The sequence below is a fragment of the Cyprinus carpio genome, chromosome A6 (genome assembly GCF_018340385.1).
Source record: "Cyprinus carpio isolate SPL01 chromosome A6, ASM1834038v1, whole genome shotgun sequence".
Lineage (NCBI taxonomy): Eukaryota > Metazoa > Chordata > Actinopteri > Cypriniformes > Cyprinidae > Cyprinus > Cyprinus carpio.
Genome location: NC_056577.1, coordinates 20,078,242 through 20,093,366, shown reverse-complemented (window position 1 = coordinate 20,093,366; position 15,125 = coordinate 20,078,242). Strand labels below are relative to the sequence as shown.

General features: G+C 38.5%; 2 protein-coding genes across 6 annotated transcripts in view; both read left to right on the top strand.

Moving 5' to 3' along the window:
- The window catches only part of LOC109106633 (cAMP-specific 3',5'-cyclic phosphodiesterase 4B-like), a 130,506-nt gene extending 122,934 nt beyond the window's left edge, over window positions 1–7,572 (top strand). For all 5 annotated transcript variants that reach the window (XM_042758343.1, XM_042758344.1, XM_042758345.1 and 2 more), the window contains 9 exons: window positions 757–850; window positions 3,140–3,312; window positions 3,400–3,498; window positions 3,604–3,768; window positions 3,858–3,957; window positions 4,044–4,198; window positions 4,322–4,444; window positions 4,545–4,727; window positions 4,815–7,572. In XM_042758343.1, coding sequence (XP_042614277.1) covers window positions 757–850; window positions 3,140–3,312; window positions 3,400–3,498; window positions 3,604–3,768; window positions 3,858–3,957; window positions 4,044–4,198; window positions 4,322–4,444; window positions 4,545–4,727; window positions 4,815–5,180 — 1,458 coding nt within the window. In that variant the 3' untranslated portion in view covers window positions 5,181–7,572. The remainder of the gene's footprint in view (window positions 1–756; window positions 851–3,139; window positions 3,313–3,399; window positions 3,499–3,603; window positions 3,769–3,857; window positions 3,958–4,043; window positions 4,199–4,321; window positions 4,445–4,544; window positions 4,728–4,814) is intronic.
- A 6,053-nt stretch (window positions 7,573–13,625) lies between these two features.
- LOC109106630 (SH3-containing GRB2-like protein 3-interacting protein 1) overlaps window positions 13,626–15,125 on the top strand; it is a 75,971-nt gene continuing 74,471 nt past the window's right edge. Inside the window, exons 1-2 of the mRNA XM_042758334.1 lie at window positions 13,626–13,762; window positions 14,412–14,536. The gene's annotated coding sequence lies outside the window, so the exon portion shown is untranslated. The remainder of the gene's footprint in view (window positions 13,763–14,411; window positions 14,537–15,125) is intronic.

Sequence of the window (15,125 nt, the reverse complement as noted above, 5' to 3'; positions counted from 1 at the left end):
CTGGAATGTCTAGATCTGAGTTCCATTTTGAGCAGTTCTTTTCAAAACAATCTGTTGTATTTCGGATGAGATGTTAATTTGGATGTCATAAGCACAGTTATATAGGTTGTTTTTTGTGATTTATCCCCTTGAACTAATGAAGCTTAAAAATGAGATGTGGCGCAGGATATGGCTGCCGTTTTTTGACTTATTTAATTATATATGCATTTGTTTATTTATTTCTTGCCAACATTGCGTCTTTTGGAACCACATCAGTGCTTTTGGAACTTATAGTCATACATTATATGTGGGGAAAAAATGCTAAAGAAAAATATTACTTTAAACTTGGCAACAGTTTGAAAATCGCAATTTACAAATGAAATCTCAACCAGTGTCTTCCTTGTCTTTCATTATTTATGCATTTGCATTTTTTTACGCTTGGTATGATGTATAAGAGATTTATTTAGAAACAAGATAACTTAATGCATTCAAATTTATACATAAATATTTTTAAATGGAGATATCACGATTTAAATATATTAAATATTAAGATATTTGATACGATTTTTATAATATTTATATTTATTATATTATATATTTGGTAATATTTAACATTCTGTACCCCATAACAAATTGCGGTATTGTTTGTAAATGCATGTCTATATAAAGGAATTTTAAATATGCCATTTTGCAAGACTTTGGAAAATGTCTGCCTTACTCAATGTTGAACCTTTTTAATATTTTTGACTAATGATTCTCCCTCTCTATCTTTTCCAGTTCAAGAGAATGTTGAACAGGGAGCTGACGCACCTCTCTGAGATGAGCAGATCTGGCAATCAGGTGTCAGAGTTCATCTCCAACACCTTCCTAGGTAATCACACACATATTTACTCTTGCACTAAAACACCCGCAGTCATCGCTAAACATTGGCTATATACAGTATGCGCCATTGTGGATTGAATTTAGGCTGCGTCATTTCTAAAACTGTTTAGACTCACTGATGCTGTCTATCTAAAAGCTATAAAAACAAGGAAAAATAAATCCATTATTTGTGAAAGTGTTATACATTAAAAGATAAAACATGGAGTAGGCTACAAAGGCTCATTTTGTTCGTGGAATGCCATGAGATGGCATCAGACTTTTGTTTCTGCATGAGGAGAGAGATCCCCAATGCAGCATTTGGAAAAGAAGAAGGGGAGGGTGGAAAGGAGAGTAAAATTATGGGAGGTAGGAAGAGACGGAGGGGGATGGGATCCTGCTGTAAAGCAGTGCTGACGGTGGAACCCCACAGCACGGAACATCCAGGCAAGAGAACCTGTGACTCATGCAGCTCCTGTGCTCTCATCGAGACACCATCGCATACCCCGTCTAAACACACAAACACTCATGTACCTTGCCGCAGTCTGAGATCCCATTTAACTACAAAAAATAATTTCTTAATCATATTTTTTTCTTGCTTACTAATAAAATAGATTTTTTTTCTGATAAAAAGGCAAAAATGAAGATAACAAAAAAAAAATGTTTTTGCAGTTTAAAAAGGATTGAGATTTGAAATTTGATTATGAAATCTGCAAAAATATTGGTGTCCATTCTGATGGTGTACAACTTTGTGGCTGGATTATTTGGGACTAAAAGTGTTTTGATTTTTTAATCTGGGATTAAATGTTAGCTGTGAAACATCTGTGCGCTGCGTCACGTGTGGCTGCTTTCTTTATGCCTCTGTGATTTCGCTGCCTGCATCAAAACAGAGATGAGATTAAATCTGACCCGGACATAATGTCTCTTTACTTTTTTTCTTGCCTTTTCTGAAATCTTGGATCTGTGCCTACAGTCTGTACACGTGGCTTGCCTTTGGTTGTATGCTTTTTAAATGAGAAGGAGACATGGAGTGACATGTGACGGAGAATCCTGAAAGGAATGAGGCGGAGAGGCGAAAGGAAAAAAAGAGCTCTGATGGATGTTTATGAGAAAACAAGCAAATTGGCTATAATGAGCACTGCGAATGCTCCGTGGGATCAGATAAGAGGCATTTTCTCTTGATCAGGCATCTTTACCGCAGGAGAAGAAGAGAAAAACAGATAGAGGCTTTTGAGATGAAAGAGAAACAAGTGTTCCCTCATCCCCATCCCTTTCCGTTCCGTCATCGTAATAGGATGCCTCGTATTTCTTCACTCAGGATATAAGCCCATCTGAATGACTGCGGTGCTGATTTCGGCATGGGTTCATGTTTAACGGAGACATATGAGTGAAGAGGATAATGACTGTAATGAATTAACCAACCCTCATATTTCACCTCCTCTCATTCCCCATCAAGCCAGCGGCTATTACCAGGTGTTATCGCAGTCTTTCAGCTACATGCCAGAGCTTTATGGCAAGAGAGAACAACGTTATCTGCAGTAATTGAGAAACTGGAAATAAAAATTCAGTCCACTCGCAGCCTGTGGCTCCTTGAGACGGATTTGGATTAGCATTTCCACGAGGAATCCCTAACATGAAGGTTTATAGCATTATCAACTGCATTTTCACCCAAAGTTACGCCTTTCCTGTGTGCCCTTCGTTGTTTGTCAGCTGATATCTCCTGAGGGTTGACCTTTGGAGATGCCAAATGAGGCAGACACGGGCTCCCGTGCAGTTTGTTGACAGGTCTGTCACAGTGAAAATGGAGAGTGGAATTAGAGGAGAAGAAAAGGAGGGGCAAGCCCCGCTTGAATAGCTCAGTGGCAAAGTTGCTGTGAATTGGGTGTCTGTTCTGCCGTTCAAGGGCAACAGATCCTGAGAAGCACACGCACTGAGTGCAGATGTGAGCTATTCAGCTGTGGCACAGCACCTGGGCAAAAGGCGTCTGCTTACGTCACTAAGGGAAACACAATACATGGCTACCGGTTTCCCAACAATGGGCTTTTGTGTGGGCATGTATGTGTCTCGTCTGTGTGCAAACTACAATGAAAAGATTGAGTAATCTGGAATGCGATCTGCCAACAACTGACAGGGTTGTGCATGATCGGTATAGAAAGATTTGAGGACTATCACAGTTTCATGGTGACGAGTTAGTAAACGGTCGTTTTCCACATTGTCTGTGGAAATCTGAGTGCAAGGTTAGTTGCCACCAGGAAAGTGACCAAAATCGTTCTAATCATTTGGTTCTTGCTGTTCCTCACAGACAAACAGAATGATGTGGAGATTCCCTCGCCTACTCCTAAAGCCCGCGAGAAGAAGAAAAAACAGTTGATGACTCAGATCAGTGGTGTGAAGAAAGTATCCCACGGGCCCAGCCTCAACTGCGGCATCGCTCGCTTCGGCGTCAAAACTGACAAAGAGGATTTACTGTCAAAGGTAAGCAGAAGATTGAATGCTTGCTCTTTAGTGTGTTCGACTGAAAATTTCTGTTGATCTCATTCCACTTGTGTCTTCTCTTTCCAGGAATTAGAAGACCTGAATAAATGGGGCCTGAACATCTTTACAGTTTCAGAGTATTCTCACAACCGGCCTCTCACTTGCATTATGTACGCCATCTTCCAGGTCAGTTGTTCCTCCAGCCTTTCTTTTGCCTATGACTTCCAACATTTTGCAACAAAAATGTCACATGGTCCAAGATTGTAATAGTATTGCTTCTCTCTGTAACAGGAACGTGACTTGCTTAAGACATTTAAGATCCCGTCAGATACTTTTGTGACATATATGATGACCCTTGAAGATCATTACCACCAAGATGTGGCCTATCATAACAGTCTTCACGCTGCTGATGTGGCCCAGTCAACTCACATTCTGCTGTCCACACCTGCACTAGATGTAAGGACAATTTTTTCTTCAGGTGCAATTTTCAGAGTTTTCCCTCAAAGGATTTCATATATCTCACCATTTTCAATTTGTCCTAACAGGCTGTCTTCACGGATCTTGAGATCCTGGCAGCCATTTTTGCAGCAGCTATTCATGATGTGGACCATCCTGGAGTTTCAAACCAGTTCCTCATCAATACAAGTGAGTGTTCTCAATTCCCACCCTACTATCAGCATAAAGTTAATGGAGACACTTCATTTAATTCTGTATTTATTCATTTTAAACAGACTCCGAGTTAGCGCTCATGTACAACGATGAGTCCGTTTTGGAGAATCACCACTTAGCAGTGGGCTTTAAACTTCTCCAGGAGGACAATTGCGACATCTTCCAGAACCTCACTAAGAAACAGAGGCAGTCACTCCGAAAGATGGTCATCGACATGGTGAGGTTCTTCCCTTCTTTCTTTCTTTCCTTCCTTCCTTCTTTCCTTCCAGGCCACCTGCTTTCATTGACATTGCAGTGATTTATATGCTAACATATATTGTTCAATGTTTCCTGTTAACAGGTACTGGCCACAGACATGTCCAAACACATGAGCTTACTGGCCGATCTGAAGACCATGGTAGAGACGAAGAAAGTGACAAGCTCAGGAGTTTTACTCCTGGACAACTACACAGACAGGATACAGGTACAGGTCTTCCTGTTCTCCTTCCCTGTCAATGAATGATTCATATAAATTAGAGGAACGTAATGATTTGCATTCGTCTAAAATTGTGATGTTATTTCAGGTTTTGCGGAACATGGTTCACTGCGCCGATCTGAGCAATCCCACCAAGTCTCTAGAGTTGTACCGCCAGTGGACTGACCGCATCATGGACGAGTTCTTTCACCAGGGTGACAGAGAAAGGGAACGTGGCATGGAGATCAGCCCCATGTGTGACAAACACACTGCCTCGGTGGAGAAATCACAGGTTAGTTATTGTTTGATTCGTATGGTCTCTCCTGGAGTACCATATTTGAAGTACCTTGCAACATCTAATGCATTTTTCTCTCTTCAGGTGGGTTTCATTGACTACATCGTCCACCCGCTGTGGGAAACCTGGGCCGACTTGGTGCATCCAGATGCCCAGGATATCCTGGACACGCTGGAGGATAATCGGAACTGGTACCAAAGCATGATCCCCCAGAGCCCTTCCCCACCCTTCTACCAGCCCGACAAAGAAGGCAACGGTGGTGGTTCAGGGCCAGACAAGTTCCAGTTTGAGCTCACGCTAGAGGAAGAGGACTCAGAAGGCACGGAAAAAGACGAACAGAGCCAGGGTGATGAGGAAGAGGAGGTGGAAGAAGAAGACAGAGGGGAAGAAATGGAATCCACTACACACATCCAGATAGTTACCGAAGACGCATCACCTATCGACACATAGGACTCAGTGTCTCTTTATAGGCGATAGTTGTTTTTTCCCTTGCGAGAGGAGCAATCTTGCAGTTGATGCTTTTTAAAAAGCCCACATGGGGTGCTTTTTTAGGCCCTCATGGGAGGAGTATGTCTTGCCCTCCTTGCACTTACGTTTGGAGACAGTTTGGTAGGAGCTCTCAGGAAATAAATGCTGCAGACATTTTGGACCTGAACAATTGACAGGCGACTTTGATAAACATGAAGGATTGGGGCCAACGTGGACAGTGTGCTTGTTTGTTTACCTGCCGGTGAGGAGTAGACACTACTGAGAGGATTTCTCTTTTTTTTGTACCAACACAAACTTTTTGTAAAGCTATGGTTATGTGTTTTGGTCAAACACGAACTACTGAAGAACAAGTATTTGTAAAGAGAGAAACTGTTTACTTTTCTGTACCATTTGTCTAAAGACTGTGTGCCTTTTTACTATTGTCTTTTTAATAGTCTTTTATTTATTGAACACGTTTTAGTATAACTGTACGTTGAAATGTTTTCATTTTCTAAAGCAAACCAGACCGAACATGCAGAATTGTTTTTTATCTACGCTGGAGAGAGAACTTAGTGTCTTCCTTTATTTGGCAATATAACTTAATAATCCAAACATCTGACAAACTATATAGAAACAATGACAGAGGCACTCTCTGTTTATTCTATCTACATTTGTATCGGACTTTTTAAATATGAGCACAAACTCTGTTTATTTGGATCCGTGCATCATCCCATCCACATTAGGATAAAAAAAATCTGTGTTTGGTAAATGCATTGTTGCACAAAAAACTTTAAATGCCCTTAAATATGAAGACCCCATTTGCTTAGATCGTAAAACAAAATACAAGCACCCCCCAAAAAATCCAATCACTAGGGGTCTCATAATGTACTAAAATCAAAGGGAAGCCAAAGCTATATTCACTTAAACGTTAATTTGCATTCAATTCATCATAATTGTCTTCCTTACAGCAGCCATTTTTCATTCTTCCCATCATACCTCAGAAAGCAGTCTAAACTAGCTTTTGTAGCTTTTCTACACACTTTGATACAGTACATTTCCTCATTTATCTTCTGAATAAAACATCTTCTCTTGTGATTGGCTTAATTTTAAACATAGATGTCAACTGATTTCTTTCCCCATCTTGTAGAACACCAAGATATGATTAAATTTTTTTTAAAATTTACGTCTGCTGTAGTACTTCAACATTTACACTTGTCAGATTTCAACATGCCAGTTTTGTAATGAATCTATTGACGTTAGCATTGTTGTCTCATGCATTTTGTCACCAATAACGTTTATGTATACTTTGAGGTACTTTAACTACCTTACACTCAAAGTCTCAACAGTTAATGGCCAAAGTAGCATGCAAATGTACGTTAATGCGCACATATATATGTGTGTGTGTGTGTCTACACATTACTGTGTTTGTGTGTGCAAGCGTCCGTCAGGTCATTTTATCACCAGCCCACACTTTTCATGACTCCTTCCATTCACTTTGTTTCTATGCGCTCAGATTGGTCCTCTACTGTTTATAACAGTGTATTTATTACCGTTAACTGTACATAAGAAATAATGTTTCTTTGTAAATGGATTAATTTATATGCACTTGCATTACCGAAAATTGGTGGTGTTTCTTGTGTAGTGGGCTCTTGGACTGAGTCTGTTTTATTTAGTAATATTGTTTGTTTTAATATAAATAAATATATATTATATATACTGTGTATGAATATATTGCACAATTTTCAACTGCCCAGAACAGTAGCCTATGAGACACGCGACCCATTGGTAACGGGGAGAGTCTGTAGATAAGACATAAATGCATACTGTAGATGTCTGTCAGATATTAGAAGCTTTGTGTATCACTGTTTGCTGTAACATCGATAAATCAGTATCTCATGAGATTCTCACACAGAAAGTGGCCCTCAAATGTATACAACATTTTGAATGGAGATTGCTAAAAATGGCTCAGAAGTGGCCTGTAATGCACATTTACAGGAGATGAATTGGTCACTAACATCACAATCTCTGAACACCAATGTGAAATCGATATAATTACGAAAATGTGACCTTCTGTAATTATTTGTGCTAATGTGAACTATTTTTCTGACCTTGTTAGCAGTTTTAAAATTCAAATTGTCAGTATAACTTTGTTTATCTATGTTTGAGATCTTTTGGTCCGATTTGCGTCCAAAAGGATTCAACAGAATTAGTGCTATCTGCATGAGGGATGAGTTTTTATCGTCTGGTTATCCCACATTGTTGCAGGTGAATATTCAATGTTTCACACAATGTATGGTAATAATATTGTATATTGTGTTCAATAAAATCTGAAGCTACTTTTCTATGAAGTGATTAAAGACAAAGCATGAATATACTCTCTGTTTTAATGTCTTTCTTTATCGCTTTTATGTTAAATGAATTCTAGTTTATTTAAATCAATCTCCTTTTGAATTCACCCAGTTTATCCATTTGATTGATTCTAACTATATAATACAATATAACAGTAAAATAAATGAATAGACATAAAATATTATAATATTACATACAATATATACAATACCTTTTAATTATGACATAATATGTGCATCTTTCATTTAGGAAAATGCCATGATTTCAACAATAATAATTTTTTTAAAGAAATTAATTCTTTGATTAGGAATGGAAGCATTATATTGATAAAAATGACAGTAAATATATAAAAATTTCAAATAAATGCTGTTCTTTTAATCTTTCTATTAATCAAAGAATCCTTAAAAAAATGATCACAATTTCCACAAAAAAATTAAGCAGCACATCTATTTTCATTGATAATAAGCATGAATTATTTTAAATTATGTTATACATACATAATGCCATGATTTCAACAATAATAATTTTTTTAAAGAAATTAATTCTATGATTAGGAGTGGAAGCATTATATTGATAAAAATGACAGTAAATATATAAAAAATTCAAATAAATGCTGTTCTTTTAAACTTTCTATTAATCAAAGAATCCTGAAAAAAATTATCACATCTATTTTCATTGATAATAAGCATATATTATTTTAAATTATGTTACACACACACACACACACACACACACACACACACACATATATAAATACTGAACTAAACGAGGGAATAAATGAAACACACCTGAGATCAATGAACACAATCAAACACAAGGGAGAAACTGGGTCACAAGGAGCATGTGGAGAGAAAAAGACACACAGACAGTCCATAATACCAGCTTCATATATTAAATACAAATAAAACATACAGTATATTATGTGGAATCTTGATCTTAAATGAAGCCATCAGATTTGCATTTGAACCCTTTGTGTGGTCGCCTTGTTTGATGTTGAATCCAGCGTGACAGGTCACATTGCATCCCGTGAATATCAGTCCTGAGCTGTTCCTCCAGCTAAATCAGCCCTCAAATGACACAGGCCTGAGTAAAATCTCTGTGTGAATCATTTTGAGACCTTTTGCCCAGAATATCAAGAATTTATGTAAGGCAAGAAAGGAGAAAGTGAGATAGTCTGATGAACATAGGCCATTTCAGGCCAGGATCCTTCACATTTCATTTTCATTTTAAACATACACACATATATATACTGTGTGTGTGTATATATATATATATATATATATATATATATATATATATATATATATATAGATATATATATATAGCAAAAGTAAATTATGGAGGCATGATAAAAACTGGGACATAAAGGTGCTTAAAGCTGAAGAGTACACAAATCTTGACCTGTATGCATTTATTCTATTAAAGTATGTTTTCAGTGAATTCCGCATATTTATAGGAGAACCATAAGAAGAAGTGCCTGCCATAAAATAACTAAGTATAGACACATTTCTCTCTCTTGTTCAAGCATCAGTAATGAAGGTTATCGACAAATGTTATGACTTTCAATCTGTTACTGTTACTGATAAATGCATGAGGGAGTGCTGTATATACTGCAGGACCTCCATGTCAATCGATAACGATAAAGATTTGGAAACATCATGCAGAGTGCTCAAAGAAACCCCTGAGAGTGTGTTAGCCTTGTAAATGAAGGCTGTAAATCAGTCCCATGATGGCTAGCCAGAGCTATTTTTAACCTTCAACCAATTAGGAGAAGAGACTGGTGACAGTCTTTCTCCTTGTGAGTTGATGCTCAGTGTCAAGATGTCTCCCTCAGCATGCTCTCCAAAATCAATTGAAAATGAAATCCATAGTACACTCAAGCACACACCGACATAAATTAGTGCATTTATAAACAGACCCAAACACACACAAACATGAGGAATATTTGGGTGGTTTAGTCACAAAAATAAGCCTTAAATATTGCATATTATGAATTTCTGCATGGAATTAACATGCTATCATGGTAATTCATAACTATTTAACATTTTGGCAAATCAGAGGCCAATTCGCATGATTTTTTTCAGTCTCCTTCATACGTTTTAATATGATCTGCTTACACTCCAGTTAAGTTTAGGAGTGGACCTTAAAAACATGAGGCACAGCAAAACAGGGTGGACTCAAGATGTGATTTCTTGCTCAAGAGTTTCACCTCAGTCATTGTACTGAGGGTGGAAAAGAGCAGTGGTTATTCCCTCCCTCCATCTACAATTCCTGCCAGATCTGAGACTCGAACCCACAACTTTTGGGTTACAAGTCTGACTCTCAAACCATTGGGCCACAACTGCGTTTAGCTTGATACAGGAAAAACTGATGAGTCTAAAGATATAAAATTTCCATTCTTCTTGGAAATTTCCCATCTGGAGTCAGACAAGGGGCTTGGTGAGACCTCCTTGTTTTACTGTTTATTGTTGTGACAAATTTGGAAATCACCCCAGTGACAGGCCAAGAGTTCCAAAAATGGCCAGAAACGGCTGTGTCTTTTAAACTGGCCCATTTAGAATTGTGAATTCAAAAAGTCCTTACACAGAGAGAGTTTTCTTCAGTTCTGTCTGGACAGCAAAATTACATTGCTCCTCTTTCTTCATTTCTCCCTTCCTCGCTCCCTCACTCTCTGTTTGATGTACTTAACCAGAGAGCGCTACGAAATTCATTTTCCACACTCATTAGTTGCGGGTCAGCAGTGCTCCCTCACTGGGTGCTCATGCGGCAGCTGTCTAGGCTTCCAGCACTGATGGTGTGTCAGAGAAGATTTTTCCAGTCTGCGTGCTGGTTGGTTGATTTATTTTATTGCTTGTTCACAGTTGCACAACAGCCCATGACATCATGCCTTACTAGAAACAAGCAGTTTACAAGCAACCTGATACTTAGGTAAAAAGAGTTGATATAAGAGATGTGTGGATGTTTTGTTGTCTTTAAATAATTAACTGTCAAACAAACAATATAAATACAAATAAATAAATGACAGGCTGTCACATACTGTATTTAATACAATTGTTCATTTGCAATAACTGTTGGCCAAAACAATTAATGGATTTATTTTTCCACATCAAGAATGATACGCTATATTTATCAACTCATCTGACCGTATAAGTATTGAATGATATTTATTATTAATAATAAAATTATGTGACATGTTGCAGTATCAGGTAGCTGCATAATTCTCTAAATGATTCTTTCCCTACACCCACACGCCCCTGCATCCACTCAGCTGTGTCTTCTCCGGGAAGAAGGGCAGTGCAGTGAAGCTGGCAGACAGAGGGAGGGATGGATAAAGCAGGGAGAGGAGGAGAAGTAAGGGAAGCCGCTCTCCCCTGGGGGACAATGCTCTGCCTCAAATGAGGAAACAAAATGCTTTCTGACATTTGGTGGATACAGCATGTGCCTGGCCTCAGCTGGCCCACAGAATGAGTGAACACACACACACACACACACACACTCACTCACTCACTCACACAAACACACGCAAATTAGGGTTATGCATAAAACAGTGATTTAGAAAATGCACTCACTTTATCCATCTTTATTCTTCATTTAGTGGGTTGGAATGTGTGCATGATTTACGTAATATATCTGCAGTGGTAAAAAGTGATGTGAACGTTCTATGAGAACCTTATATGGCATTTTAAGAAGTCGTGCTTCCCCACAAAGGAGAGAGAGTAAGAGAGAGATCATATCATGAGTTGTGACCGTATGATATAATGTTGAATGCTAATAATGCTCTGTCTCCCCTGCAGAACAGGCTGCGCTAGAACACAATGTCTGAGACCTCTGATGATCTGCAGTTACTATGACAACCTCATCAATGGACTGCATCTGTAACTGGTACACCTCAGTATTAAACTTTGGAAATTCCTAAGATATGAATCCTTGTCTTTTCATGTAAACACAAAGGCAAAAACATTTCACATTTACATAGGGGTAGGCATGATGCCATTTGACTGTGACTGCCTTAAGGGTTTTCAATCAGTCCGGGATTGCTGTGGTTACGTAATATGGATTTATTGATCTGTGTGCTCTGTACAGAGAAAATGACCCACAGCAAGCAGTGGGGAAACAAATGTACCCTTTATCCAAAGTCAGTTAGTCAAAATAAATATGCTTCAGTGTTTCCAGAATTTTATATTTTGGTGTTCCTTTATATGCATTTTCGACCTAATGGACAGTAACTGTAGCATGCCTTATATGAGAATCCTGACATTTTTGTCATAATTATTTCTGAAAGGCATGAAAATTTCCATCACATCTCAGATTATGAATTGTTTATTCTGTGTTGGGGAAAAAAAATAATTTGTGTTGCTAGCTAAGTAGCTAAATCTGGGACATGTTTAGGGTAAAGTTTCTATTTGTCATGATTTTTTTTTTTTTTTATGTAATCGTTAATATTTTTAATAAAGGAAAAGCAGTTAATTTTAGCCCAATACAACCACTATTTTCATTTGCAGCCATAGGGCTTGGGCGTCGTGACGTCATTACTTGGCGTGGCCGCCATGCTGATGGCCTCCTTTACTGCTACTCGGACTACTGCGCAGTGTTTAGACATACTCCCTCTCAGCCGTGTGTCTTAATTTGATTAATTAAAAATCTATTTCAACCATGGTAAACCGTTGCTGTATTGTGGGGTGTAATAGCGCAACACATAATCGCCCTTTGAAAAAAAATGGATTAACTTGCCACTGCTTTCCTGCTTGGAGGCGCGACCACGGAGACCAAGTGAGGTATAATATCTGAATATTAATTTATATAGCTTAAGTAAACACTGAAAATAAGGGAAATTTCCTGGGCTACTCATCCAAAAAACCGGAAAATTTCTACATCTTTCTGTTGCTGTCCCTCTGCTGACAGCAAAAATTCGTACTACAAAACTGCTGCATTAACTAAACGAGATTGTGAAGCTATGTCTAACGTGACTTTGCTTACATTGGTGTGAAATCCTGCTCTCACAACAACCACGCTGTTATCTTAAAAAGGCCAATATCACGCTAAGGTTGCTTTCAAGTAACGTTAAGCAAAACGATGGTTTGAAAATATCTGTTTTGCTGGAAGGGCAACTGTGTAGCAAAAGGACAACAGTCCGATGGAAGGGCTAACGGGATATTTTACCAGGAAAATACTACAACGGGAAGACAGCGGGAAAAGAGCTCAAATACATGAGAACCCTGGAAAAAAAACGGGAGGGTTGACAGCTACTAACTAAACTTTTGAAACACATAAGTTAGTTAAAAGTACATGTGAATGGTTGTTAGCACTAACGGTTACTAAACTAGCAACTAGGCGGAGTGCAGTTTACCTTTGTCCGGATTACTGTATACTGTTTGCCGGCTTTATGATCTGCAGCTCCTTAACCCATCCATTTGTGAACTGCACATGAGACTCCAATGACTTGTAGCTTCGGAACTGATCTGAAGTGTAGGCGCTCACAAAACAAACAAGGTAGCCGAAGATATCTGTAATGGAAAAGTTCGGCAGCAAGCCGTCGTCGGTGCTCCACTCTTTGTTGGGAATTTCATATGGATCCAAACCGTTAATCGTGCCGATTTTGTCCACATACCGATCCCTGGCATCCCTATTTAGGGTATCCCTGTAAATCCCACCTTTTCGCGATTTTAACATATTTTTTGTTTCTCCCAACTCTGTTTCTTCTCGTTCTACTTGCTGTGTGTTTACATTCACGACGCCATAAATTTGGGAGGCTGGTATTAGAGTGGATGGCGGGGTGGAAGCCCTATTAACAACGTAAATAATATGCAACGTAGCTTCAATATCACTTAACACTTCCATATATTCTCAAAAGCAATATAGGCAACATATGACAGTGCAGTGGAATCTATTTTATAAAGTAAATCGTGGATCAGGTAAATCTGTCTTTTTTTCACATGCATGTCTAATCACGTGGAAACAGCTTCCTCTCTCTAATAGCCGATATTAACCTTCCAATATAAGCCAGATTCTATATATTTACAACAAATTGCGATGTCCGATCTGCGCCTCGTCGAACAGTTTTTTTTTCATCTCTGTGAATGTTTGTAGTGGGAAAAGTTTGTTTATGTTTTGAAGGGCAGGTCCACACACACACACACACACACACACACGCACAGAGAGAGAGAGGCGGCGGCTGTTTTTAAACAGTGCGCGAAGCAGGAATCCGAGGAAATGTGGTAATGTGGATTCGTTTACTGTTGTGCTTTAAACTTGTTATGGGAGTTATGGGAGGAGGTTCTGTTTTCATTTAATGTGACGCTGTTTTATTTCCTCCTCAATATCGACAACGCAGTGTCAAATAGACCATGTGAGCTTTCGTGATACGCTGCACAAAATCATCAGTATATACATAGGCCTAGTAGTTAGTTCTGTACAAAAACCAACATGTAAACATCCTTAAACAAGAAACAGTTACTTTAAAAAAAAAGAAGCAAAACTAGCTTGCGCTATTATTTAACTTGTTTCCAGATAATATCTATATATATATATTGTTTTTCATACCCCATGGGTAGTTTATTTTTCTTGTTTATGCATAAACCCAATATTGAGGTTGGGCTATATATATATATTTTGGTTAGCTAAAGATTCAGTCCTTCAGTGTTGAAGCCATGGGTGTATATTTGACAGTCGGATTAGGGGTGAAGATGAATGTGGATTTGAGATGTGTGAGTCTAATTTGGAGTATTTTGGGAATTATGGTAGTTCTTACCATGTCTTATACACCCTTTGTGCTAGTGTACATAAATATGTTAAGCATGTTTTTTTTGTTTTTTTTGTGCATTAGCTTTTAAAGGTGGATTAACATTTGTGTTTGTGTCTACATAGGTGATGCAACAAGTGCAGTTGTGCTGGATCAGCCGGTTTATTCTCTGTTTACATGTGGGTTTACCTCATGGCAGCCACAACATGTTTCCTTGGATCCTAGGACCTCAGATTTCAAGAAAGTCACGGTAAATAGTTTGAACTGTATTACCCAAGGTAATTTACAGTTATTTACTTTGTTTTGGAGTTTGTCTGTGACTAAGCGATACAGTAGCTGCATAACACATATGATCATCTTCATCATAACCACTTAAAATACATAGATTCAAGCCTGCTAGTGTTAGTGATATCTTCTATTATTACAAGTGATAAAATGTTAAGACAAATTAAGGTTAACTTAATGAATAAAAATGAAATGATGGCCAAGGAATGATGGCAAAATCTGCTCAAGAAATGCATCTGATTTTCAGCACTGGCTCTTTTCAGTTTTAAAGGGATAGTTCTCCCAAAAATGAAAGTTCTACCCAAGCGGCAACCTCCTGCTCTCTCTCGTGAAGCCAACAAGGAAGTGACTAAAACACTACACTTTTAAGCCTTAAAGTTCTGTATAATTAAGGGCGTGGCCACTTGAGTGACAGGTGGATTGCCGCTGCAGTGCTGACACTGCCGTTGAGCTAGGTGGGCGTGGCTTCAGCAACCAGCTCCCATCTTTTTGCCCATTTTCGATGATCCGGGAGTGTCGTGTGGTGACGCGCTACCAAGATGGTGATGGCCGCC